The following is a 22,807-nucleotide window of genomic DNA, read 5'->3' on the forward strand; positions in this document are numbered from 1 at the left end:
CCACCTCCATCGACCCCTCCAGCCCACACCAATAACGACACCATGCGGCCCATTCTTCTTGCCGGGCACGAGCGTGCCCTCACTCAGATCCGGTACGTCGACTTCACCTATTGCTCGATGCGCGCGGCGGTTGCAGTCGACATCAACGCCCGAACCTCTCTCTGTCCGTTTAACAAGCAGCCACCTCAATGTCCCACGAATAGAACACCCCGCCCCTGGAACTCCCGGCTAACCCCGCCGTCCGCAGATACAACCTCGATGGCGACTTGATCTTCTCCGTCGCCAAGGATCAGCAGATCTGTGTCTGGTTCTCTCACAACGGCGAGCGTCTCGGCACGTACCACGGCCATGTCGGTGCCATCTGGACCGTCGATGTCGACCCCACCTCGACCATGATCGCCTCCGGCTCTGCCGACAACACCATCCGCCTCTGGGAGGTCAAGACCGGCCGCTGCCTCAAGGTCTGGGAGTTCCCCACGGCCGTCAAGCGCGTCGAGTTCAACGAGGACGGCACCAAGCTGCTGGGCGTCACCGAGAAGCGCATGGGATTCCTGAGCAACATCGTCGTCATGGACATCAACCCCGACGTCGACGCCGAGCAGAGCGACGAGAAGGTCCTCACCATCGTCTGCGACGAGAGCAAGGCCACCGTTGCTGGCTGGAGCAACCTCAGCAAGTACATCATTGCCGGCCACGAGGACGGCAGTGTCAGCCAGTTCGATGCCAAGACTGGCGATGTGCTCGACAACTTTCCCATCCACGAACTCAACAACCCCATCGTAGATCTCCAGTGGTCCAGCGACCGCACCTATTTCATCACCGCTAGCAAGGACAAGACCGCCAAGGTATGTTCATATTATCCCCACCCGCTCGTCTGTCCCCACGCTGACCCCATCTCCCTCAGCTCATCTCGGCCGCGGACCTCGAAGTCTTCAAGACCTACCCCAGTGACACCCCCCTCAACAGTGCTTGCATCACCCCCAAGAAGGATTTCGTCATCCTCGGTGGTGGTCAGGCCGCCATGGACGTCACCCGTACCTCTGCCCGTCAGGGTAAGTTCGAGGCTCGTTTCTACCACAAGATCTTCGAGGACGAGATCGGCCGCGTGCGTGGCCATTTCGGTCCCCTCAACACCGTCGCCGCCGACCCCACTGGCAAGAGCTACGCCAGCGGCGGAGAGGACGGCTACGTGCGAGTTCACCACTTCGACAAGGGATACTTCGATTTCCTGTACGAGGTCGAGAGGGAACGGTTGAACCGCTTGAAGTAGACGTTCTTTTCCTGTGGGCTTGCATAGTTCGGCGTTGGGGGACAACAAATCTTTGTTCAAGGGCAAAAGGGGGACGGAGGGGAGAGGGACGGGCTTGTAATACATACCATCTCTCCGGGGCTTAGGGAAAGGTCGAAGTTGGACGATATGAAACGTTTCAGCTCGGGTTGAATACCAGCCATTTCAGACAGACATGCTTTATTTTATGCAATCACGATATGGGTCCACATGACAAGGGGAATCCAGACGGGCATCTAGATCTAGAGTCGTTCTCATGCTCAAACATCTGTTTACACCTGTACCAAACAGCGCCCACCACCGTCGAGGTCGCCCGTGACTCTACCTGCCTCCCCTCATGGTACACAGATTATCCTGCCATAATGAACCTACCCGCGATAGAACATTCCCACCTGCCGATGAAGCAAAAGCCAAACGCCGAATCTACCCTCCTTCAACCGTGACCAACCAAAGCCATCGTAGCTCTGGATACTTTTATGGCTTTACTTCTTCCTGCCCTTCTTGCCTCTGATCGAGCCGCCAGCGTTGGAGTTTGTTGATGCCACACTTGATGCTCGAGACGGCGTGGCCGAACTGGCTTTACTCGACTTGACAGACTTAACATTATCCAGTGCCTTATTCTGCAAGATGTTAGCACATGATCACACAGAGGTTGTTGATGTGTTTTAGTTTACATACCTTGACGCCATTCTTGGCCTTCTTCTTAGCAGGAGCCATGCCCAAGATGCTGTCCTCGTCGTTCTCGTCGTCAGGCTCTCTCTTGGCCTTGCCGTTCACTCCATTCGCCCCACGACCTGGAACATCCTCGAACTCCTTTACGATAGTTGTGATCAAGGTGTTGCAGCGGCGAGACAGCTCAATAGGGGTGCGGCTCAGGAAGAACCAGTCGAAACGGAAAAGAGGTGACTTGCGGATATCGTCACGCATCTTTTCGTAAAGATTCTCCGAGTCGATGCCATATCGGTCCAGCATGACCAGCAAGAATCGGTCCTCTTCTTCAGTATAGACCTTCTTGTTGGTCGTAGACACTGAGTAGTTGATTTTGAGCTGCTGTAGGGGGACGCGATACTGCTGCATCTTCTTCCTAAGGAGCTTTCGCTGGTGTTCGATGCGTCGGGTCCGCTCCTCGCCATCCTCGATGGTCTTGATGTACTTGGAATAATCCGAGATCTCCGTGAAGCGCTGCCAGAAGACCTTTGCGTAAGCCTTAATTTCCGCAGGAGCCTTGCTATCAATCTCGTTGGAAATTCCCTCAAAATCCGAACGGCCGTACTTTCCAGACCCATTGACAAACTGCTGGAAGTCTCGTTTATTCCAGTCACCAAATCCTTGGTTAGAGAGTTTGTCCTTCTCTTCGCGCTCTTCATCATTCAAGGCAGTGGCATCATCGATCTCTTGCTGGTCGAGGGCTCTCTCGGCCTCCCGGTCAGACAAGGTGTCTTCCTCGCCATCTGGCAGGGGAACCTTATACCCAATCTCCTTCCGATAGAATGCAGTCTCCCTGTCCTGGAGATCACGCAGGCGTGATGGGTAGAATTGGTAATCATGAACTGGCACCTGCTTGGGAGCCCGAGGAGCCTTGGGTTTGGCGTCCGCCTTTGGGTTGGGGTACATCGTCTGTCTGAAGTACTTATCCATAGAGTACGACTGCTCCTTGCGTTCTCGCTTAGCAGGGTTAATCCAAGTCATGTTGATGTTTTTCTTCTCTTTTGCAAAGTTCTCTCCGTTCCATTCGTAAGCTGACTCTGAAGTAAACTTTTGCAAGTCATCGATGCCCAGCTTTTCGTACTTGGCATTCAGCTCCTTGGTTCGGTTCTCACCCCGAGACAGAATATCGTCAATGTCGTCATCATCGATTTCAGCGCCCTTTGAGGCCATGTCGCCGGTGGGTCTTTTTGACTGGAAGACCTTCTCGGCACCATGCTGGATCATGGACAGAAGTTCACCCTTGTTCGCAGCCGCCTTAGCAGCGGTTTGAGCACGGCCCTGCTGGATAACAAGCTGGTCAAGTCGGAGCTTTTGAGCGGCTCGTTCGAGAACCTTTTCTTCGATAGCATTGTCGGTAACAAATCTGTAAACGACAACTTGCTTCGTCTGACCGATACGATGGGCTCGGTCCATAGCTTGAAGATCCGCCTGGGGGTTCCAGTCACTGTCGTAGAGAATGACAATGTCTGCAGTGGTAAGGTTGATTCCCAAACCACCGGCCCTGGTGGTTAACAAGAAGACGAACTTCTCTGAACCAGGTTTGTTGTACTCGTCAATGGCTGCAATGCGATCCTCGTGTGCAGTTCCACCGTCGATACGGCAATACTTGTATTCCCGGAAGACACAGTAATCCTCGAGAATGTCAAGCAGACGACTCATTTGAGAGAAGATGAGAACTCTGCTGCCCTGTTTCTGCAATCGGTTGAGGAGCTTGTCAAGGACAGCCATCTTCCCCGCGTTGTAGACGAGATGCTCATCAGTCGTGTAAGGCGGACCCGGCTCGGCTCCTTCAAACAGATACGGGTGGTTACAGCACTTTCGAAGTTGCATAACAATGTTAAGAAGTCGAGTCTTGGACTCTCGCTTGCCACCAGCTCCGTTGACGGCGTCGATATCCTTTTCAAGGATTTTCTGGTACCATTTGATCTGCATGTCAGACATGCCCAGATAAACGTTGACTTCTTTTTTCGGTAGCAAACTCTTCTCCACGTCGCTCTTCACACGACGGAGCAAGAAAGGTCGCAGAACTCGGTGGAGTTGCTGCACAACAGTATCCTGATCACGGTCTTGGCCCGAGAACCACTGATCGAATGCCTCTGAATCGCCAAAGACATCGGGGAGGAGGAAGTTGAGGAGGGCCCACAGCTCGTGCAGGTTGTTTTGCAGTGGCGTGCCGGTAATGAGGAGTCGGTTTCGGGAAGAAAAGAGTCGGATAACTTGCGACAGGGAGGACTCCTCGTTCTTGATTCGGTGGGCCTGGACACAAGTTAGCGATGCCATAATCCGTCTTCAAGAAGCCCATACCTCATCAATAATGATGTACTCCCAAGCAAATTTCTTCAAATGCGCCTTCTCACGGAGAATCATCTCATAACTAGTGATGCAGACATCAAACTTCTCATCAACGAGTCGTTCATTTATAAGGGTATTGCGCTCCTCCTTAGCACCCTGAAGCACCAAGACATTGACCTCTGGTGTCCACCTGGCAAACTCTCGCTTCCAGTTGTCAAGGGTGGACTTTGGTACGATGACCAGGTGTGGGCCGGTGATGTCAACGATGTGCCGCAGGTAGCCAAGGAAGGAAATGGTTTGGAGCGTCTTTCCGAGACCCATCTCATCGGCGAGAATGCCTGAGATACCATTCTCATGGAGAGAAATCAACCAATTGAGACCAGCTACCTGGTAGTCGCGCATGGTGCCCTGGATGAATGTGGGTGACTCTCGGAAGACAGTCTCCGCCGAACCGCCATGCTTCTCATCCTTGAGAAGCTCAGCATCTTCCTCGGCCTCGGTCCGTCGACGACGCTCGCTAGTGGCACCGCCTTGCCTTCCGGCACCCTTCTTGCCTCGAGCGGCTTCTTCATTCTGACGGTCGATTTCGGTCATGATGTCGCGGATCTTAGGATCGGGGTTCGTCTCGATAAAGTGTCGAAACAGGTCGGTGAGGCCTAGCAGGTAGCGAAATCGACGGATAGTGTCATCCTCCTATTCACGGAGGGTCAGTATTTCCAAACTCGCGACTAGGGCATTCTTGGCTTGACAAACCTTGGATTCGCCAAGGCGATCATGCTTCTTGCCAAAGATACTTCGGCGCAATTGGTTCACCTCAGTGCGGCGCTTGCGGCCATCTCCAAGGGGCTCTCCTGCAACACTGCTAGCCGTGGTGTTGGGGTTCGTGTCGGAGTCAGTGTAGTCTGGGGTTTCATCGACTTCCTACGACCACAAGTCATCAGTAAGACGTCCTCGTGTCAAGCGCGGGGGGGCAAAACGAGATCAGAGGCCCAAACTTACCATCTCTTCTGCTTGGCGGTGTTCGGGCGCGTCAGACATAGACGCGTCAGTGTCCGCGGCGTTGGCTCGAGATCGGGGCGCCATTGCGAACGAAGTGTAAGATGAACCTCTTTACGCGACTGGCGTCCTGGAGACGCGTTCCAAGATGGGCGAGACCGGGTCGCAGAGTATTTTGAGCTATCCGCAGCTATTAGATCAAATTTGTGGATGCAAGATTTAGCTCGAGGCTGAAAGTCGAAGGTTATTGCGCCTTCTCACAATACCGTAAGGTGTAGATGTTTTTTCGAAGGTGTCGGCAAGTGGAATCTAGACGGGCAGGTTGAAGGGGGCCAGTTTGGGGCTAGTGCCGCGGTGCGGTCCCCTGTCTTTCTTCACATTAAACAGCCCCACGCTCCTGCAAGGAATAAATGATATTCCGAGCTGACTGCAACGACGTCACCTCCAGTGGATTCAACCAAAATGCAGCAACAGAACATGGAGTAATAAAGTTACATGGGCAACCGCGTGGTTTCTAGCACAACGGCATCATCTCTGTAGAGACCCAATAATCGACATGCGGACGCATTTGGGTAACTCCAGCTACGTTTTCCTCATTGTTCCAGCCAATGCATCACGTGACTTACTGGTCCCCGCTCCACGTGCCAACCCCTCGGTTAGTGCCGCCCAACAGGCTCTGTGCAGCAGCAAGTTGGATGACTGGTCAAACCACCATTGACCGTCGAACCAGGCTTGAACCAGCTCCAGCGACCAGTGTTCGGAGAGGATAGCTTCTCCAGAAGACGTCTGGAACTGTTTGTTTTTGTCTTTGCTTTGGCATTTTGTCTGTTCTTTTCGGCCTGTGGCCTCCCCTGAAGGTAGGGACAGACCCTTGTGACCAGCTCATGGCACATATCAAACTGGAGCCAGGTGATATCCCGCGCCAGGGCAAGCGTCAGCTAACCTTATCGACCTCCAGACACATTCACCCTTTCCACTTTCGCTTTTTCCACGATGGATCCGATGAGAGGCGTGTCTGCGGGTGCTGGAAAGCAGCCCGCCCAGACAGAGTCGCCCGAACAGTTGCTCGACGTGTTCAAGGCGGCCGCGCTCTCTGTCACAAAGCTGTACAAGACTTCAGCTGCAGCCCAGTCAAAGGCACGAGCCGAGGGATACCAAGACTGCCTTGATGACCTGTTATCTTTCCTGGACAAAGCGGGCATGGGTCTTGGCGACGGAGAGGGATGGAGGATTCGACGATGGGCGACAGAGAGGCTCGATGGGCGTGACACCGGTTCCCAGAGCCTCGAGAGTGAAGACGAAGTCGAAAAAGCCGAGACTGCTTCGTCCCCAGAAATCACTCGATCGAACAGCGCATCACAACTTTCGACACAGGTGCGCACCGACTCAGCTCCCCCGAGCATCCCTCCCATTGCCGAAGAACCAACCCCTATCGTCGTACCGACTCAAGATACCTTTACGTTTCAGTCGACACACGCCTACCCTAATATCGCCACGCTTGACCTGTCAGATTCAAGGCCTCACGATGGACCATCGCTAGCAACAGCCAGGGCGTCGAAAGCCCGCATGAACGCCAACGCTACCCGACCGCTGCCAAGACCAGGTGCCCATCTAACACAAAGGGCCGGATCCAAGCGGAAACTGAATTTTGACGAGATATTTGATCTTGGAAGTCTTGGAGGAAAGGATCCATTCGGCAGTGGGGGCAAGCGGAACCGACATGCTTGATAGGTTGACATCAACCATGAGCCATTTCATTCGACCACGATTATTACGGTGCAGCGGGTTTCAATAGACTGGGTAGGACGACGCATGGATTACGGACGGACGCATGGACTAGCATATAGCATGAGCGGCGTTTGGAGGACGTAACGACTACATTTTGTGGGATGTCTAGGTTGAGACTTCTAACCAATATTTCCCGGTACAGCGACATACTCTGCTGGGGCAGATACAATAAACATGAATTTTCCGTGAACATGTGCCATTTTTTCCCCAAGAATTGTGACACTTCGTCATCTACAAACTTGCACCCCGAGACTGACGTGACAATTCCTACGCGGTGTGACAAGGACAATGTATCATGCAACCTGCATGTCGTGCGTGAATTGTCTACATTTATCATGACGACCATAGTGTTCGTTGGATATAAATGTGACGGTTCATGCTCCCGGCCCAACTCCCGACCCGTCTCGTGCATGCGCATTGAAGATCATCGCGCATTGTCGCTATCTCTCGGTTCAACCTCGGCTCCCCACACAAGCTTGCCGGGAACAGGTCCTTTTCTCGAAAGCTACTTACCTCAAGCCTTGTAACTCGCCTCCGTCAATTTTCCAACACAGGATTGTTCACGGTCTTCTTTGTTTCGGTGCGTTCAGGATTTCGATACATTGTCTATTGCGCAATAAGGCGTGCCCTGCCGTAAGTCTACTTTGCCTCCAAAGAGCACCACCTATTTTCGGCACCTGCGTCTCCCACTCGCGTTTATGCGACGCGAGGTTGATAACGTGGTTGAACCCTTTTGTCTATTCGGGTTCTTTTTTTGGCCACCTTGGCAACAGCTACTAACCTCTCGCGCACAGATTCCACCTCGAGGACATTTATCTTTGCTACACAAGTTTGATCGAAATGTCGGACTCAGGCAAACCAGACGAGACGCCGGTGGCCCAGCACGAGCACGAGCACGAGCCGGAGAACGAAATGTCGGCAACAGAGGAGGTGCGTGAGGCGCGAAAAGAGGAGGACTAAATAAGGAGCTGACAAGGCGCCACTAGGAAGAAATAACTGCCATGAAGCGCCGCGTGGCAGAGATGGAAGAGGAGGCCAAGAAGCTCCGCGAGATGCAAGCGACTCTGGAGCAGCAGTCGGCGGACCTCGCGGATGACAAGGAGTCGGTTGATTCGCGCAGCATCTTTGTGGGCAATGTGGATTATTCAGCCTCGCCCGAGGATATCCAGGCGCACTTCCAGAGCTGCGGCTCGATTAACCGCGTCACCATTCTCTTGGATAAGTTTACCGGCCAGCCCAAGGGGTACGTCTTCAGCCCCCTGCAGGAACGCTGCCTTTACGAGGGCGAGTTGCGCTAACCAGTGAGCTTACAGCTATGCCTACGTTGAGTTTACGGAGCCCAGCTTGGTGGCTCAGGCACTTGTCCTGAACGAGAGCCTCTTCAAAGGCCGCAACATCAAGGTCACCCCGAAGCGCACCAACGTGCCAGGGATGAGCCGTGGCCGTGGTGGCCGTGGACGCGGCGGCCGAGGTGGCTTCGGAAGGGGTGGTGGTGGTTCATTCCCCCGGGGCGGGTACCGGGGTGGTTATCGAGGCCGTGGCCGGGGATTCACTCCCTACTAGGAGCAGGGCAGCTCCCATCCTAGGACGGGCCACCAAGCTTATCATGCCTCTGGGCAGCAGCCTGATGCATTCAAGATTGAGGTGGATGATCACGCCGGGTTTGATGGAGGGTCTAACTGGTGATGATTGCCAGTCGTGGGATCCTCCAGTTTATTTTCGCATTTAGGGAATCCGGTCGCAAACAAGGGGGAAAGAAGTCTGGTCAGGGAAGTGCGATGTATAATATCGGATCCGGGGAGGGACAAAACAGCACATCGTGCTTCGAGGACAGGACAAGGAGTTTTGGACTGATTTGGTTGTTTTTATTTCGTATCTACGGTAACATGCACTTTCGAGAATAGTAACCTCCGAGCCACGCTCGACCAGGGGGGGCTCTGCTGGTTGGCTTGGTGTGAACCAATGTTGTCCGTGGATAGGATGGTGACACCTTCGCCACGCAATCAGTGTGAGGCCGCCCGTTTCGCCCCCCCCCCCCCCCCACATCCGTCCCTTCCGGTGGCTGAGAGGACTGCATGGGGTATGAAAGAGACGAGAAGGATCGGCAGTATGTTCCGAGCCAGGATGGCAAATGGATCTCAAGATCTGGTTCTGGTCAAGGTCTAGTGGGCTTCTAGGAGGTCTGGGCATGGATGAGATACCACGTCTCGTCTGTATTTCGTGTTGCACGCGTCGAGCCACTCATGTATGTTATCGAAAGGCCCGTCTTTGTTCGGCCTGCACGTGACAGTTGGATCTGCAGGGTGTTGCCAATCAGGATGCGTAGAGGGTGCTTGGAGGTTGCGATCAGACAGGAGTGGTGTCAGCGCGCTTGGTTGTTTATCTACGTACTTGCACAACATGGTGAAGGAGTCTCAACTCTGGAGCACTCAACCGTGAAGCTCGCATGCACCTCTTGGGTAACTTCGCGACCCGAAACAAATGCTATGCCCGGATATACCAATAGCGTTCATACACGGGCCAAGCCGTCATCATTCAGAGTCGCCAGCCGAATGAGCCACTGTTCAAGTCAAGTTGCCCTGCCCTGCCCATCTTAGACCACTGATGGAGCTTTGAATACGCGGGCGGGCTGCTTGCCATCCCAGTACCTATGTACGCTAAGTTTAGACATTTAGGGCTTTGGGCCATCGCCGTGCGAGCTGGATGATCAATGACAGATGCGAGCCGAAAGCGAATGGTTTGGCGTGGGAGGGCCAAGGGCGGCGGCGGATGCGGACTGCTTTACGTTGAAAACGGCCGAAAATTCAAGGGAGTTGGGCGATGCCAAGATGTATTGATGAAGCCGCACGCATCCTGGTCCTTGGCTTGTACCCCGTGGGTGCGTTCGCCAGCTGTGGCGCACTACGCGCTGCAGAGCGGGGCATCGGATCGAGGCTGGTTGGCAAGGTGTTGACGTCCGCTTGAGTGGCTCAGCGACCGGCCAGCGCCTCTGCTCTTGGCATCTAGAAGCAACCCTGGACGGTGGTCGGCGGGAGCACGAAACAGCAGCAAGTAGCGAGCTAGGCGCGTTGGTCACATTGTTATTGTTTGCTGCAGCAAATCCTGTGCGTATCAACATGGTTTCATGCCACGCCAAGTCTATGCCGGTCTGGGACAGCCATTTGGGGTCTTGGGTGCAGGTGAGCCGACTGCGTCGGATTCCCTCACTGGCGTGTGCCCGCTGCGGTGCTGATGCAGCTGGGACCAGGACGGAGTAAGCAACGGGTAAGTACCCATGTGTTACTTTTTGGACTCGGCTCCATGACGGGAGCTTATACTGAGTCTAGTAATGATTACATAGTACTTCTGGGAGTAGGGAGCAGAGCCATGGAAAGCACCACTACATTCTGTCATCTTGGCGAACCTAGCTGAGAGTCCCAGCCTCCCTTGGCAAGCAAGCAAAGTAAGCAGCGAGCAGAATAGCAGAACGGAACGCCCAGAGGATTCATGGAAGCGCCTGTGTCATGCTCCAGGACAGGCCAAGCGCTCCATGGCTACTGGATTTGGCCTGGGGTGAGGATGGCCCCTGGTGCCGGCCACCCGGTCCCCTCCAGCTTGCCGCTTTTAGGCTGCCAGAAGTTCTGGGAGGATTGGATGGCTGCTTAGGTAGCTGCTTGGCTGTTTGGCTGCTTGGCTTCTGCTGGTGGGCTGTGGTTCCCGGGGACCCAGGTACCTTTGCATTTGACCATGAATCAACTGGGGGGCACGAGACACCCGACGACAAACCATCGCCCACCCATCCGACTATCCATCATCCATGGCGTGCGAAAACGACGGGGGACTAGTTTTGGGCACTGAAGGGGAACAATGAGATACATAGAATATTCGGCGCCTGCAGAGTGTCCCCCCGCTCGCTCTCGTGAAGCTCAGAGACTGGCTCCCCAAGAGGTACCTTAAACAACCTGGAAGGGAAAAAAAGGTACAGCGAGGTACTTGGCCCCTCCTGCTCTCGGTCTCGGTCTCCCCACTTTAGTCCAGGCCGGTAGGTACCTGGAAAACCACCTCAGCTCACTGAGCCCAGCTCTTGGGAGAGACGCTGCCCGCCAAACACCCCTCTGTGGCCCACACTGCACACAGTTCACGGCGGGCTAGCATCATCCTACAGGGCTAACGTAGGTACTTTGCCTCCCTCGCTACCTCTACCCGCTACCGCCCTCCGCTGGGCTGTCCCGCCCGCTGCTCCAAGAACGCTGCCTGCACGCCCAAGTCCCCAGAGGTAACTTCGCCCAGCAAGGTCTGTCGGCGGCTGTCCACCCAAATCCACGCCTGCGCACGCCCGCGCACGCACGCCTCCCACCCCCAAAGCCCCATTCCCATCCCATCGCCCTCTTTCGCTCGCATCCTCCCATTACCCATTTCCCATCATCACCTCCTCCACCACCTCCGCCGTTCCTCGATTCCCGGCCCCCCGCTGCGCTTCTCGTCTGCGTCTGCGTCTGCCGCCTCTCGTCGTCGTCTTCAACCCGCCGTTTCTCCGCCGCCGCCCCGTCGTTGCGTGCATCGTTGCGACCTGCGTCTTCCCGTTCCGGCCACCACCTCCTCGCCTTGGAAGCGGGGAGCCCGTGTCTGGTCTTTTGGGCCGCCGCCCGTGCACAGCCTCAACCTCCCTCAGCGTCTTTCCGGGGGCGTCGTCAACCTCGCCATTTGAACTTCTTTCGAGCTGGTTCTTAAATCTCCCAGCTCTCCCCTGGTGCTTCCGTTTACACCTTCGGCCCCGACTGCGCGCGGCCTGTCCCACCAGATACTCTCCTGCGTCGTGGTGTTTTAGTCACTCGCTGCGCTGCGCAAGAGGCGAGACATCATGAGCAATCGCACCGACGCTGGGCAGCCCAAGTAAGCCCATCCCCTCTGGCCCATCCTTGCTGCTCTGCATTCGCCTTTCATCCAAGACATGGCCGCTAACCATCATCACAGCAAGCCCAACCTTCGGGTTACCAGTACGTCTTCGTTTGCCGACCCCCCTCCGCCCGAATCCTGATATTGACATCATCTAGTCATTGCTGCCGATGGCCTCTATAAGCGAGATGTCTTCCGTACGTTGAACCATGCCGCCTGACAAATCGACCGTTTTGTTAACACCCATCCAGGTTTTCCCGACCCCTTCGCTGTCGCGACCATCAACGGCGAGCAGACCAAGACAACTACGGTCAGCAAGCGAACTCTGAACCCATACTGGAACGAAAGCTTTGACTTGTGAGCATTGCCCCGCCGCCCCAACCACGGAACCTTCCAAACTGACGCATGGCAGCCGTACAAACGAAGATGGTATCCTCGCGGTGCAAGTATTTGACCAGAAGAAGTTTAAGAAGAAGGATCAGGGTTTCCTGGGCGTCATTAACATCCGTGTCGGAGATGTCATGCCCGAGATCGGGGCGGACGCTGATGGTTGGTTTGCCCGCGCCGCATGCTCAAGGTCATGGGACCCTGCTAACCAAACTTGCAACCCTTTAGATCAGATGCTTACACGGGACCTCAAGAAGTCAACCGACAACCTCGTCGTCCACGGAAAACTCATCATCAACCTTTCTTGTAACCTCGCTGCTCCAGTTAGAGGCGGCCAAGCATCGTCGTCGAGTCGTCCCTCGTTAGGTACCGGTCCCTCCAACATGTCGACACTTTCAGCACCTGCGGGAGACCGCCCTGGCTCCTCCATGTCAGGACCCAACGGCGCTGGTGGATCGCAGGTTACCCTGCCGCACCGTCCCTCCAGTATCAACTCAGCCGGCGGTGCTGCGAACCCCCCTGGTATTAATGGTTCCTCGCAAAACCGCCAGTCTAGTCAGCTTAGCCCATTCGAGGATGCCCAAGGACGCTTGCCAGCTGGGTGGGAAAGACGGGAGGATAATCTGGGTCGCACATACTATGTCGACCATAACACGCGAACCACCAACTGGAACCGCCCTACCGCGGGCGGTGCCGCCGAATCACGGAACGATAGAGAGGCGGCGACTCAAGTCGAGCGACAGAGACATCAGAACCGAACGCTGCCCGAAGACCGGACTGGATCTAGTTCACCGACAATGCATCAACAGCAACCCCAGCAACCATCTGGGTCTCCCCCCCCTGCTAATAACGCCATGATGCATACCGGTGCTACGAGCCCGGGCACGGGCGAACTCCCTCCTGGCTGGGAGCAGCGGTGGACACCAGAAGGCCGCCCTTACTTTGTGGACCACAACACACGAACGACGACCTGGGTTGACCCTCGTCGACAGCAGTATATCCGCATGTATGGCGGCCAGAACAGCGCCAACGGCCAGATTCAGCAGCAGCCCGTTTCCCAGCTCGGTCCTCTTCCCAGCGGTTGGGAGATGCGTCTCACCAACACTGCCCGTGTTTACTTCGTCGACCACAACACGAAGACCACCACTTGGGACGATCCTCGACTACCCTCTTCGTTGGATCAGAACGTACCCCAGTACAAGCGAGATTTCCGCCGAAAGCTCATTTACTTCCGATCTCAACCCGCTATGCGTATTCTCAGCGGACAGTGCCACATCAAGGTTCGGCGATCACACATTTTCGAAGACTCTTTCGCAGAGATTACTCGCCAGTCGGCTACGGATTTGAAGAAGCGACTTATGATCAAATTCGACGGCGAGGATGGTCTCGATTATGGTGGTCTCTCCCGAGAATTCTTCTTCCTCCTCTCCCACGAAATGTTCAACCCCTTCTACTGCCTGTTTGAGTACTCGGCCCACGACAACTACACCCTCCAGATCAACCCCCACTCTGGAATCAACCCCGAGCATCTCAACTACTTCAAGTTTATTGGACGAGTTGTTGGTTTGGCCATCTTCCACCGACGTTTCCTGGATGCATTCTTCATCGGTGCGTTGTACAAGATGATGCTTGGAAAGGCGGTCGCCTTGGCGGATATGGAGGGTGTGGATGCCGACTTCCATCGATCATTGCAGTGGATGTTGGACAATGACATTTCAGGCGGAATTCTGGAGCAGACGTTCTCGACCGAGGATGAGCGTTTCGGAGTTCTGACTACTGAGGATCTCATCCCCGACGGTCGAAACATCGATGTGACGAACGAGAACAAGAAGGAGTATGTTGACCTCATGGTCAAGTGGCGCATTGAGAAGCGCATCGCAGAGCAGTTCCAGGCCTTCAAGGAGGGGTTCCAGGAGCTCATCCCTCATGAGCTTATCAACGTCTTCGACGAGCGCGAGCTAGAGTTGCTCATTGGTGGTATTGCCGAGATCGATGTCGACGACTGGAAGAAGCACACCGACTACCGTGGATACACCGAGTCCGATGAGGTCGTACAGAACTTTTGGTCGACGGTTCGGTCGTGGGATGGCGAGCAGAAGTCTCGACTACTGCAATTCACGACAGGAACCTCCCGAATCCCCGTCAACGGATTCAAGGATCTCCAGGGAAGTGATGGTCCTCGACGATTTACCATCGAGAAGGCAGGCGAGATTAACAACTTGCCCAAGGCGCACACCTGGTTAGCTTTACCTAATTCCCCCCCCCCCCCCCCCAAGACCAATTACTAATTGACGTGCTCAACAGCTTTAACCGACTTGACCTGCCTCCTTACAAGAATATGGAGATGCTCCAAGGGAAGCTTACGATTGCTGTGGAGGAGACCATGGGCTTCGGCCAGGAGTAGACGACGAAGGTGTACCACTCTAGCGGGGATGGCGAGGTCGAGCTCCCACCTGACAGCTGTGTATTCTTCTGAGAGTCCGACCTCTCTCCCCACCCTCCTCTCGCTTACACGCACGAAACTGTTTTGGGTAATTGCTTTGGTTGAAAGAGTGGAACAGACCTGGGTCGTTTGGCGCTGGTGGATTGATTGTCATTCGAAATGCGATGCAAGAACTGTTTGTTTGTCTTTCTGTCGGCCACCCTCGCGGATAAAAAACAAGAGACGGAATCCTCGTCTCGTCTCTCCCCCTCCTGATAAAGCACCCACGCACCACCCTCCAGAGAAAAATGACTTTGCACCGTTAGAACTGTTCCGTCGAATGCCTTGGCGGTCTTGTGGTATTATTACTCTTCGGCTTGGGGGCATATGCTGGGAGCTCTCGGGGCCGCGGCGATCCTGCTTGACAAAAAGGCTGTATTACGTATCATGTCGGGCAGGTGAGGCAAGGCCTATTGTTCAAGCGGGCTCGGGTCGATAAGACAGGATTCCTACAAGATTTGCATTCCGGCATACATATACACACAAGGACACTTTCTCTCTCTACTTTTCTTGATGGTTGAATTAGGTTGTGCTCAATATTAGAAGTGATTGATAGATTATGATTGCCTCCGGTCTCAACATCTCTAACTACGCCATCGCCGAGCTCGTTAGGGCGTGCGAGTAGTGTGGATATGTGAATCTAGTTGAAACAAGACCGACCAGGCAGGTTGCGGTCGTGAAGGTTTGTGAATTATGTCAATCCGTGGTTTGTCAGTTACGGGCCCTGGCAAGACAAGCTGTGGGCAAAAGTTTCAAGGACCGAGGTTGTGGTGTTGTACAGAATTGCATTCCTTCTACCCTTCTACCGGTGGGATCCCCAGTATGTACACCTTGTGATAACAAAAGAAAGACGTTGTTTGGCGCGACATCCTCATCATGCTTGTCGTCCTCGCGGCCACGTCAATTGCCATCCCATCCGATCCCATCCATTCCTTCGCTGAGTGATTTGTCGAGTATCCATCCATTGCCACAAGCCTCCCACGGCATCCATTTGCTCTCCTTCATGTTCGGTCCCCCCATTATCTCTTTATCGTCGATACCACATGCGGGTGATCTTGGTGTTGCGCATCTTGCGCTGGAGCTGGAAGATGCCGTACATGAGGGCCTCGGAGGTGGGGGGGCAACCGGGAACGTAGATGTCGACGGGGACGATGCGGTCGCATCCGCGGACCACGCTGTAACTATAGTGGTAGTAGCCGCCACCGTTGGCGCAGCTGCCCATGGAGACGACCCAGCGGGGGTCGGGCATCTGATCGTAGACCTGGCGCAGGGCGGGGGCCATCTTGTTGGTGAGGGTGCCGGCGACAATCATGACGTCGGACTGACGGGGAGAGGCACGGAAAATGATACCGAGACGATCCTGATCGTATCGCGGCGTGGAGAGGTGCATCATCTCGACGGCACAGCAGGCGAGACCGAAGGTCATAGGCCACAGGGAGGACTGGCGGGCCCAGTTGGCTATCACGTCGAGGGAAGTACTATCGTGGGAAAGAGCGGCAATGGTCAGCAGGGTTTCGTTGATGGGGCATTGGCAGTGTAAATTGGGGAGCATCGCTGTCTCGAGGGCGGTGGCGATGGTGATGGCGGATGCGGGACATACAGAGCATATTGAATGACGCCCTTGTTGCCCTCCTCACTGGGAAGAGGCACCTCCTTGCGAGCCTTGGCCAGACCAGCGGCGCCCGAGTGGGCCGTCAGCGCACTCGCATCACGTCGAGAGCCAGTTGAGAAGGCAGCAACGGTTCGGAAGGGGAGGATAGCGGTCGAGGGTCGGACTAAATTGTGTGGTTTTGGTGTCAGCTACACATCCGGTGCGAGACAACGACGATGACATTGCGAGCAAAAAAAAACCCGCCGGTCCGAAGGGGGATTGCGAGCCTCGCAATTGAAGAGCACATACCTCGCAGGGCCATTGCGGCCGCAGATCGTGAGGCGGGGAGCATCTCGAGGTGTCGAATTGACGGGCGGGAGGGGCTCGACGCAGAGAGAGGGGAGAGGGTCGTGGGAAGACGGGGAAGTTGGACAAGCTGGAGTTGACGATTTGGGTGAGGATTGGAGAACGCCTCGTTGGTAACCGGCGACTGGGAATTACCGCGATTATGATTGGTCGGCCGGCCAGAGCTGTGGCCGGCGATTACCCGGTCGCGGAGTGGTGGCCCGAGGACTCGTGACTTGCAAGTTGACCCATATTGACGAACCCGAACGAATAGCCACGACCATGGCGAGGCGGATAAGTTTGAGTTTGATCTACCAGAAGCATAGAGAGATAATCGCCACCACTGTAAGGTCAGGAATTGAGCCAATCATAATTTCGCGATTACTTAATGAATCATCAATTTTGACACTATGAGGACGTCGTTGAGGCTACTCTGCACTGGGATGGTGGTGTTACTGGACGTCTCACTCCGGGGGAAATCACACATTGCTGTGACGTACATATAGGATACTCGTGCATTTCCCTAGAATGTCGTCCGGTTTGAACCTCTTCCTGTGCTGGAAAAGTCGTGAGTAGAAGTTGTCGTCCAACGCGTTACTCGAGCTGCACAGGTGGGCATTCTGACCACGACGGTAACCAGCATACATATGTTCTACACTAGTGAGCTAGAGATCGTCAACCGGCCTCTACATCGAGAACATACTCTAGTCATGGTACAGTCATGGAAAATTTAAAACTGAGGCTGCAATTCCGGCAGAATTCGATCCCCTCTGTCGGTACAGGGTAAGCGGAATGCCAGCGGATAACTCTAAGTGACAAGACCCGACTGACCCCTCCAGTCCAAAGCTCAGCTCATATAAGGCAGAGGAGCTACATGTGAAGTAAAGCCTGGGTGATGCTAGAGGGGGCACCTACGATACGTGAATTCCTTTTTTTCAACATCAACAGTTGTTATTTACTGACGATCTTATGCCTCCAGGCCAATAGTCATCGAGAACGCAGACTAGAAGCCCCAGTCACCTCCCACAGAGATTCACTTTGTCATTCCAGAGATCAATTTATCTCGAAAGTGGTGCACGGAGTGCTGGGTGACCCGGAGTTTGGTCATGGGCTAGGCTTGCTAGGCTGGCATCTGAACTGCTTGTCTACGTGGGGAGCATTGTCATCGCGAGCCTGGAACTGATACGGCATCGTTGGGACAATGGGTCGGGGGATTGCCGATGAAATGATATCATAATGGGAGGGAAGCAAGAAAAGGTTTCAACCTCGTGTCCTCACTATCTCCCCAGACTGGATTGCGTGTGCATTACAGCCCTGGAACCAGTAGAAACGTGGATCCACACCCGGATGGTAACATTGATGCAGGTATCCTGATAAGATGTTACGTGGTTATCTAGAAAGTCACGGCACTTGTCGCCTTGGCATCCGGGTGTTCCCTTGATACGCGGAGTTTGGAGCAGGACCACGATCGCGATTGACGGCCCAGCTGGCACGGGGGCGTTGGCAGCGGCGTTGTCTGGAAGCCGGTGCTGGATTGTTGGAAAGCAGAGCACTGGGACAGTGTCTCGAATAAGAGGGTTAGAGCGGCGTTTTAGCAGTTGGAACCCCGTCCATCCACAATCTCGGATGTCCATTTTTGGACGCTTTCTTAGTACAGACAGCAACTCGGTGCACTTTGTCCGGGGGATCAAGAGGAGAGCGCTGGGCCAGTTCATCTGAGCGGCGTGGCTTGTTTCTGATTGGGGTTTTGAAGACAATTAGCTTCATGGTGGCCGTGTTTGGCTGAGACAAACGGCGACTGGACACAATGTAATTTCGACTCAGATCACTGGATGTCGATTCATCTCAACGGGGCTTGAGTTTTATTTAGAACAGGAACCGCTACCGAATTAGTTCAGGGATGAGAGCCAACAAAGAGAGGATAGGGGATTAGGCATGGCGTGTTAGTGGTTTTGCGTCCCCCTAGGCCCGTCTGTTCCATGGTCTTTAATTTCCTAGCCCGGTTGACGCGTGCGAAGCGGCTTTGAGCTTTGCGTTAGTGCCGCCAGTGAGTTAGTATTGTGCATGTGCCTACGCAATGCAGCTACGCAGACGGGGGCTTCTGCTAGGAGATGTGGAAAATCACGTTGTTCAAGCAGAAAACCGGGTAAAATGAAACTGGCTGCATCGGATGCCCACACTTGTGATTTAGAGGCCACACCAACGGATCACCTGGAAGGCCTCGGCTGCCGCGGGCCCGCAGACGGGAGCGTTGAAGGATCTGACGATTGGCTTCCCAGGGGCGTGGAAGCTCTCGCGTGCCGTCCTCTTCAGTGTCTAGGGGAACCCTTCCAGGGCATCCCAGGACCTACCCACCCAGAACTAGCGCCCCGGGATCTCGTCAGGGTTCTGGGGCAGACAGACTTCTGCTTGGCTAAGGTAGGTTCCGCTTGGCTTCCGCTTGGCTTTCGCTTGGCTTTTGCTGGGGAAGACGGCGGTTCCTGGGTAGTGTGCGGTGGGCTCACCGGAGTTCTCGATGGGTAGAGGGCGGCTTGTAGTGGGACAACTTCCTTACTGACGTCCGGTCCAGATTGCCTATCGCCTAATTACTGGGGATGTAATATGAGATGTCGACTGGTAACAAGAAACGGTTTAACATTCTGGGCTCCCCGGGCCGCTGTGTCCGATTTGGGATGGAGGTGGGAAAACCGGGGGGTCAGTGGTTGAATTTTGCTGCCCCCCCCCGGCGCTACCACCAAACAGCCAGCAATGACCACCAACAGAAAACCGGCCATGGACGATCGAGGCTATTTATTTCATGTGGCACTTTTAACAGGCCGAACTCGGGCAGAAGCAGGTTTTTGGCAGGAGCTCGACGAGTGAGCACACAGAGTCGTAGACAGGGGGGGGGGAGACACATTCAAGATCCCTCGCCCCTCTCTCCCTTGGGACATGACATATTCATGCCGGACGCACAGAGACAGGGCAGGGAACGGAGTGAGTGACTAGTCACGCACCCAGAAAATGGAAAACGGAGAGAATAGAAGTCCCGGACAGAGAGTGACCTGAGCAGAGAGACAAGACATTCCAGGTGACGTGCTGCGACAGGGAGTCAGTTAAGCAGAGTTGCCAAGCCGTTGCCACCAGCCACGCCACCGTCGCAGCCGCGAGGCGCTCGACATTTTGCATCCCCTATCTTGGTCGTTGTTACATGGACAGTCGAGTCAGTGCTACGGAGTACCTGCAAACGGTTTCTGTACAGGGCAGTGCTGTTGGGATTTACTCCAGGGCAGGGCAGGGCAGGGCATGCCTTGCCATCCATGCCATGGATAGCATCCCATGGCAGACTGCGGCGCAGGAAATAGCCGGTACATGCTCCGTACCGTATGTACCACAGCATCCATCCCATCCCATCCCATCCCATCCTATCCGTTATTTGCTTCAATCGCTGGGGCAGGGGTTGGCCACCGCCACGGACGACAGGGCGCGAGATCCGTTGCAAAGCAGCACTGAGCACGCGCGCGAAGTCCGTTTTAATGGGCTCAGTGCTGGAGTAGCGCTGCGTAGCGTTGTGGTAGCGTGCTACCTGGGAGTGCTGCAGGTGTAGCGTGCGTACCTAGCAGCCGCGCTCTCGATATGTCTCGACGCCCGGCCCCGGCCCCGGCTTGCTTGGTTGATTGTTGGCTTTTGGGCGCTTTCACAACTCTTGCCAAAGGGGCTCCGCAGTGCTTCTCCACGCTCGCTCCACTCCCAGTCCGCTTGCGCTCTCTCCGGAGTGCACACATGGCCCGCTGGCCGTTGGCCGTAGCCCGTAGCCCGTAGCAGTGTAGGTAGGTAGTGGAGGGTCCGGGTACAGTATGAATGCGTACCTGCCTTGATTAGCACCTGCCAACCCAGGGAACCCACAATCCATATCCTTCCTTCCCTGCTCCGCCTGACCTCACCTCACCTCACCACACCCTACTACAACCTTTCCGGCTTCACCCTCCTCACCTCGCCTCGACTCACCCTCTCCCGCTCTCCCGGTCACGCACGATCCTCCTCCTCCAACAATGCTCTGCTGTCGCGTCCGTTGAGCCCTCCTCTCGATGCGACTGCTGCCCACTCCCCCGTGGCGCGCATAACCTCCCCGACGACTCGTCCGCTCCGCCGCAGGCTGCCGTCGCAAGCCGCAGGCTGCAACGCACGCTGCTATGTGGCTGAGGGCCAAGCATTGGTTCTGGCACTGGCCCTCGCGCCTCGTTCTCCGCTACATCACCATCCTCTTCCTCTTCGGCTTCCTCATCACAAACTACGTGCTATGGACGAGCAGCCAGGGCTGGGACGTCGCCGAGCCGAACGGCCCTGTAACCTTTGGCCCCAAGCACCCCATTAAGAAGTTGATGGTTGATGCCCGCGCCCGCCACGAAGCCCTCCTCGCCAAGCGCAGTTACGACCTCAACGATGCCGCTGCGCGATACCGCGCCCGCCGAGGCCGTCACCCGCCCCCCGGCTTCGACAAGTGGACTGAGGCCGCTCTCGGCTCCGACGCCATTCTCGTCGAGGACTTTTTCGATCGCATCTACAAGGACCTGACTCCCTACTGGGCCCTCGATCCCCAAACCCTCGCCCAGCGTGCCGCCTCCTGGCACTGGGTTGTCCGGGTCCGCGACGGCCAGGCCACCGGCCAGGGAAACACTACTAACCGAGTTCCCTGGCTACAGCTATGGACTGAGCTCGTCACTGAATTCTCCGTCCACCTGCCCGATGTTGACATGCCCATTAACTACATGGATGAGCCTCGAATCCTCGTCCCCTTTGACGAAGTCTCAAAGCTCGTCGAACGAGAGCGCAACGACCGGCGCATGCCCCCTGCTCACGAGGTCGTCACCAGCTTCAAGGGCCTGTCCCAGATCGATGCCATGAACCCTCAACTATACGAACCGCATTGGTTCAACCGCTCTGACAATTACTGGGACCTCACTCGTGTGACGTGTGGTCCCAACGCTCCCTCGCGCAACGTCGAACAGATCTCCGACTTCAGTACGCCCATTGACTACCCATCCGGCTGGACCCCCGACTATGCATACAAGGGATACATCAAGAACTGGACCGCCGCCATGGACCCATGCACTCAACCGCAGCTACGACAGATGCACGGCAGCTTTGTCAACCCCCTTAGTTTGTCTACTACCAAGGAGCTAATCCCCATGTTTGGCGGTTCCAAGCTTCCTATGAACAACGAGATCCTCATACCTGGCGCCATGTATCTCACCGTTGACGAGTTCTACTCCGGGGGTGAGAACCAGCGCGGCCCGGCTTGGCACAAGAAGAAGAATGGTATTGTTTGGCGCGGTGTTGCGTCCGGTGGCAAAGCCAAGAGCTATAACTGGCATCGTTTCCACCGCCACCGCCTCGTACAGATGCTCAACGGTACCACCGTCAACGCCATGGAGCACCAGGGTTTCAAGGCCCAGACCTTTGACCTCCCAGATGCCGAACTCTACAAGAGCCTGCACCGTGACGAAAACAGCTTTGGCAAATGGCTGACCAAATTCGCCAATGCCGGCTTCATCAGCCGACAATGCCAGGTCGAGCCCTGTGAATATCTCGACCCTTACTACGCCGAGGTGGACGGTATGCCGATGAAGGACCAGTACAAATACAAGTTCCTCCCAGACGTTGACGGCAACTCTTTCAGCGCCCGCTTTCGCGGCTTTATGCGCTCTAGCAGCACTCCGCTCAAGGCTACCATCTACGCGGAGTGGCATGACGACCGACTTACTCCGTGGGTTCATTTTGTGCCCCTCGACAACTCATTTCAGGATCTTTACTCCGTCCTCGAGTACTTCACCGACGACGAAGTTGCTGGCGATACCGCAGCTCGGTACATCGCTGAACGTGGCAAGGAATGGTCCGAGCAGGTCCTACGTCGTGAGGACATGCGTCTCTACGTTTGGCGCTTACTGCTCGAGTGGGCCCGCGTTTGTGATGAGAACCGACAGAACCTAGGGTTTATCAAAGACTTGACCGACTCGCAACGATGATGCGCAGGGGAAGATGACCCATATATCAACCAGCATATGTACGAGCGGGA

The 22,807-nt window shown here is 55.3% G+C and overlaps 10 protein-coding genes across 10 annotated transcripts; 7 read left to right on the forward strand and 3 right to left on the reverse strand.

The window, feature by feature from the left end:
* Positions 1 to 42: 42 nt before the first annotated feature.
* Positions 43 to 1,270, forward strand: BGZ61DRAFT_351241 (WD40-repeat-containing domain protein; the record flags this gene model as incomplete). The annotated part of the gene is made up of 3 exons (XM_046240318.1): positions 43 to 92; positions 248 to 845; positions 905 to 1,270. 3 exons carry the CDS (start codon positions 43 to 45, stop codon positions 1,268 to 1,270), a joined length of 1,014 nt encoding a protein of 337 aa, XP_046104954.1.
* Positions 1,271 to 1,770: 500 nt separating this feature from the next.
* On the reverse strand, positions 1,771 to 5,371 carry BGZ61DRAFT_477879 (SNF2 family N-terminal domain-containing protein; the record flags this gene model as incomplete). Its single annotated transcript, XM_046248951.1, has 5 exons — positions 1,771 to 1,908; positions 1,967 to 4,252; positions 4,301 to 4,981; positions 5,042 to 5,209; positions 5,288 to 5,371. 5 exons carry the CDS (start codon positions 5,369 to 5,371, stop codon positions 1,771 to 1,773), a joined length of 3,357 nt encoding a protein of 1,118 aa, XP_046104955.1.
* Positions 5,372 to 6,277: 906 nt separating this feature from the next.
* On the forward strand, positions 6,278 to 7,012 carry BGZ61DRAFT_351310 (uncharacterized protein; the record flags this gene model as incomplete). The annotated part of the gene is made up of 1 exon (XM_046240322.1): positions 6,278 to 7,012. The coding sequence occupies one exon, from the start codon at positions 6,278 to 6,280 to the stop codon at positions 7,010 to 7,012; it is 735 nt and encodes a 244-aa protein (XP_046104956.1).
* Positions 7,013 to 7,507: 495 nt separating this feature from the next.
* Positions 7,508 to 9,114, forward strand: BGZ61DRAFT_451617 (uncharacterized protein). The gene is made up of 4 exons (XM_046245848.1): positions 7,508 to 7,705; positions 7,867 to 8,002; positions 8,059 to 8,315; positions 8,386 to 9,114. Exons 2-4 carry the CDS (start codon positions 7,913 to 7,915, stop codon positions 8,633 to 8,635), a joined length of 597 nt encoding a protein of 198 aa, XP_046104957.1. The 5' UTR covers positions 7,508 to 7,705; positions 7,867 to 7,912; the 3' UTR covers positions 8,636 to 9,114.
* A 406-nt stretch (positions 9,115 to 9,520) lies between these two features.
* On the reverse strand, positions 9,521 to 10,331 carry BGZ61DRAFT_239999 (uncharacterized protein). The gene has a single exon (XM_046238326.1). The coding sequence runs from the start codon at positions 10,188 to 10,190 to the stop codon at positions 9,780 to 9,782; it is 411 nt and encodes a 136-aa protein (XP_046104958.1). The 5' UTR covers positions 10,191 to 10,331; the 3' UTR covers positions 9,521 to 9,779.
* A 1,088-nt stretch (positions 10,332 to 11,419) lies between these two features.
* BGZ61DRAFT_240006 (HECT-domain-containing protein) lies at positions 11,420 to 14,833 on the forward strand. Its single transcript, XM_046238327.1, has 7 exons — positions 11,420 to 11,944; positions 12,026 to 12,048; positions 12,106 to 12,144; positions 12,199 to 12,304; positions 12,360 to 12,496; positions 12,563 to 14,573; positions 14,639 to 14,833. The coding sequence occupies exons 1-7, from the start codon at positions 11,913 to 11,915 to the stop codon at positions 14,736 to 14,738; spliced, it is 2,448 nt and encodes an 815-aa protein (XP_046104959.1). The 5' UTR covers positions 11,420 to 11,912; the 3' UTR covers positions 14,739 to 14,833.
* Positions 14,605 to 15,432, forward strand: BGZ61DRAFT_240025 (uncharacterized protein). Its single transcript, XM_046238328.1, has one exon. It carries the CDS (start codon positions 14,767 to 14,769, stop codon positions 15,253 to 15,255), a length of 489 nt encoding a protein of 162 aa, XP_046104960.1. The 5' UTR covers positions 14,605 to 14,766; the 3' UTR covers positions 15,256 to 15,432.
* On the reverse strand, positions 15,367 to 17,044 carry BGZ61DRAFT_451621 (mitochondrial NADH-ubiquinone oxidoreductase 20 kd subunit). The gene is made up of 3 exons (XM_046245849.1): positions 16,717 to 17,044; positions 16,417 to 16,591; positions 15,367 to 16,294 (listed from the first exon to the last, which is right to left on the reverse strand). The coding sequence occupies exons 1-3, from the start codon at positions 16,757 to 16,759 to the stop codon at positions 15,844 to 15,846; spliced, it is 669 nt and encodes a 222-aa protein (XP_046104961.1). The 5' UTR covers positions 16,760 to 17,044; the 3' UTR covers positions 15,367 to 15,843.
* Positions 17,045 to 17,358: 314 nt separating this feature from the next.
* BGZ61DRAFT_240069 (uncharacterized protein) lies at positions 17,359 to 17,982 on the forward strand. Its single transcript, XM_046238329.1, has 2 exons — positions 17,359 to 17,535; positions 17,592 to 17,982. The coding sequence occupies exon 2, from the start codon at positions 17,648 to 17,650 to the stop codon at positions 17,933 to 17,935; it is 288 nt and encodes a 95-aa protein (XP_046104962.1). The 5' UTR covers positions 17,359 to 17,535; positions 17,592 to 17,647; the 3' UTR covers positions 17,936 to 17,982.
* Positions 17,983 to 20,924: 2,942 nt separating this feature from the next.
* On the forward strand, positions 20,925 to 22,757 carry BGZ61DRAFT_351024 (uncharacterized protein; the record flags this gene model as incomplete). The annotated part of the gene is made up of 1 exon (XM_046240294.1): positions 20,925 to 22,757. One exon carries the CDS (start codon positions 20,925 to 20,927, stop codon positions 22,755 to 22,757), a length of 1,833 nt encoding a protein of 610 aa, XP_046104963.1.
* Between the last annotated feature and the right edge of the window lie 50 nt (positions 22,758 to 22,807).

This window comes from Ilyonectria robusta, assembly GCF_021365365.1.
Source record: "Ilyonectria robusta strain PMI_751 chromosome Unknown BGZ61scaffold_9, whole genome shotgun sequence".
Classification (NCBI taxonomy): domain Eukaryota; kingdom Fungi; phylum Ascomycota; class Sordariomycetes; order Hypocreales; family Nectriaceae; genus Ilyonectria; species Ilyonectria robusta.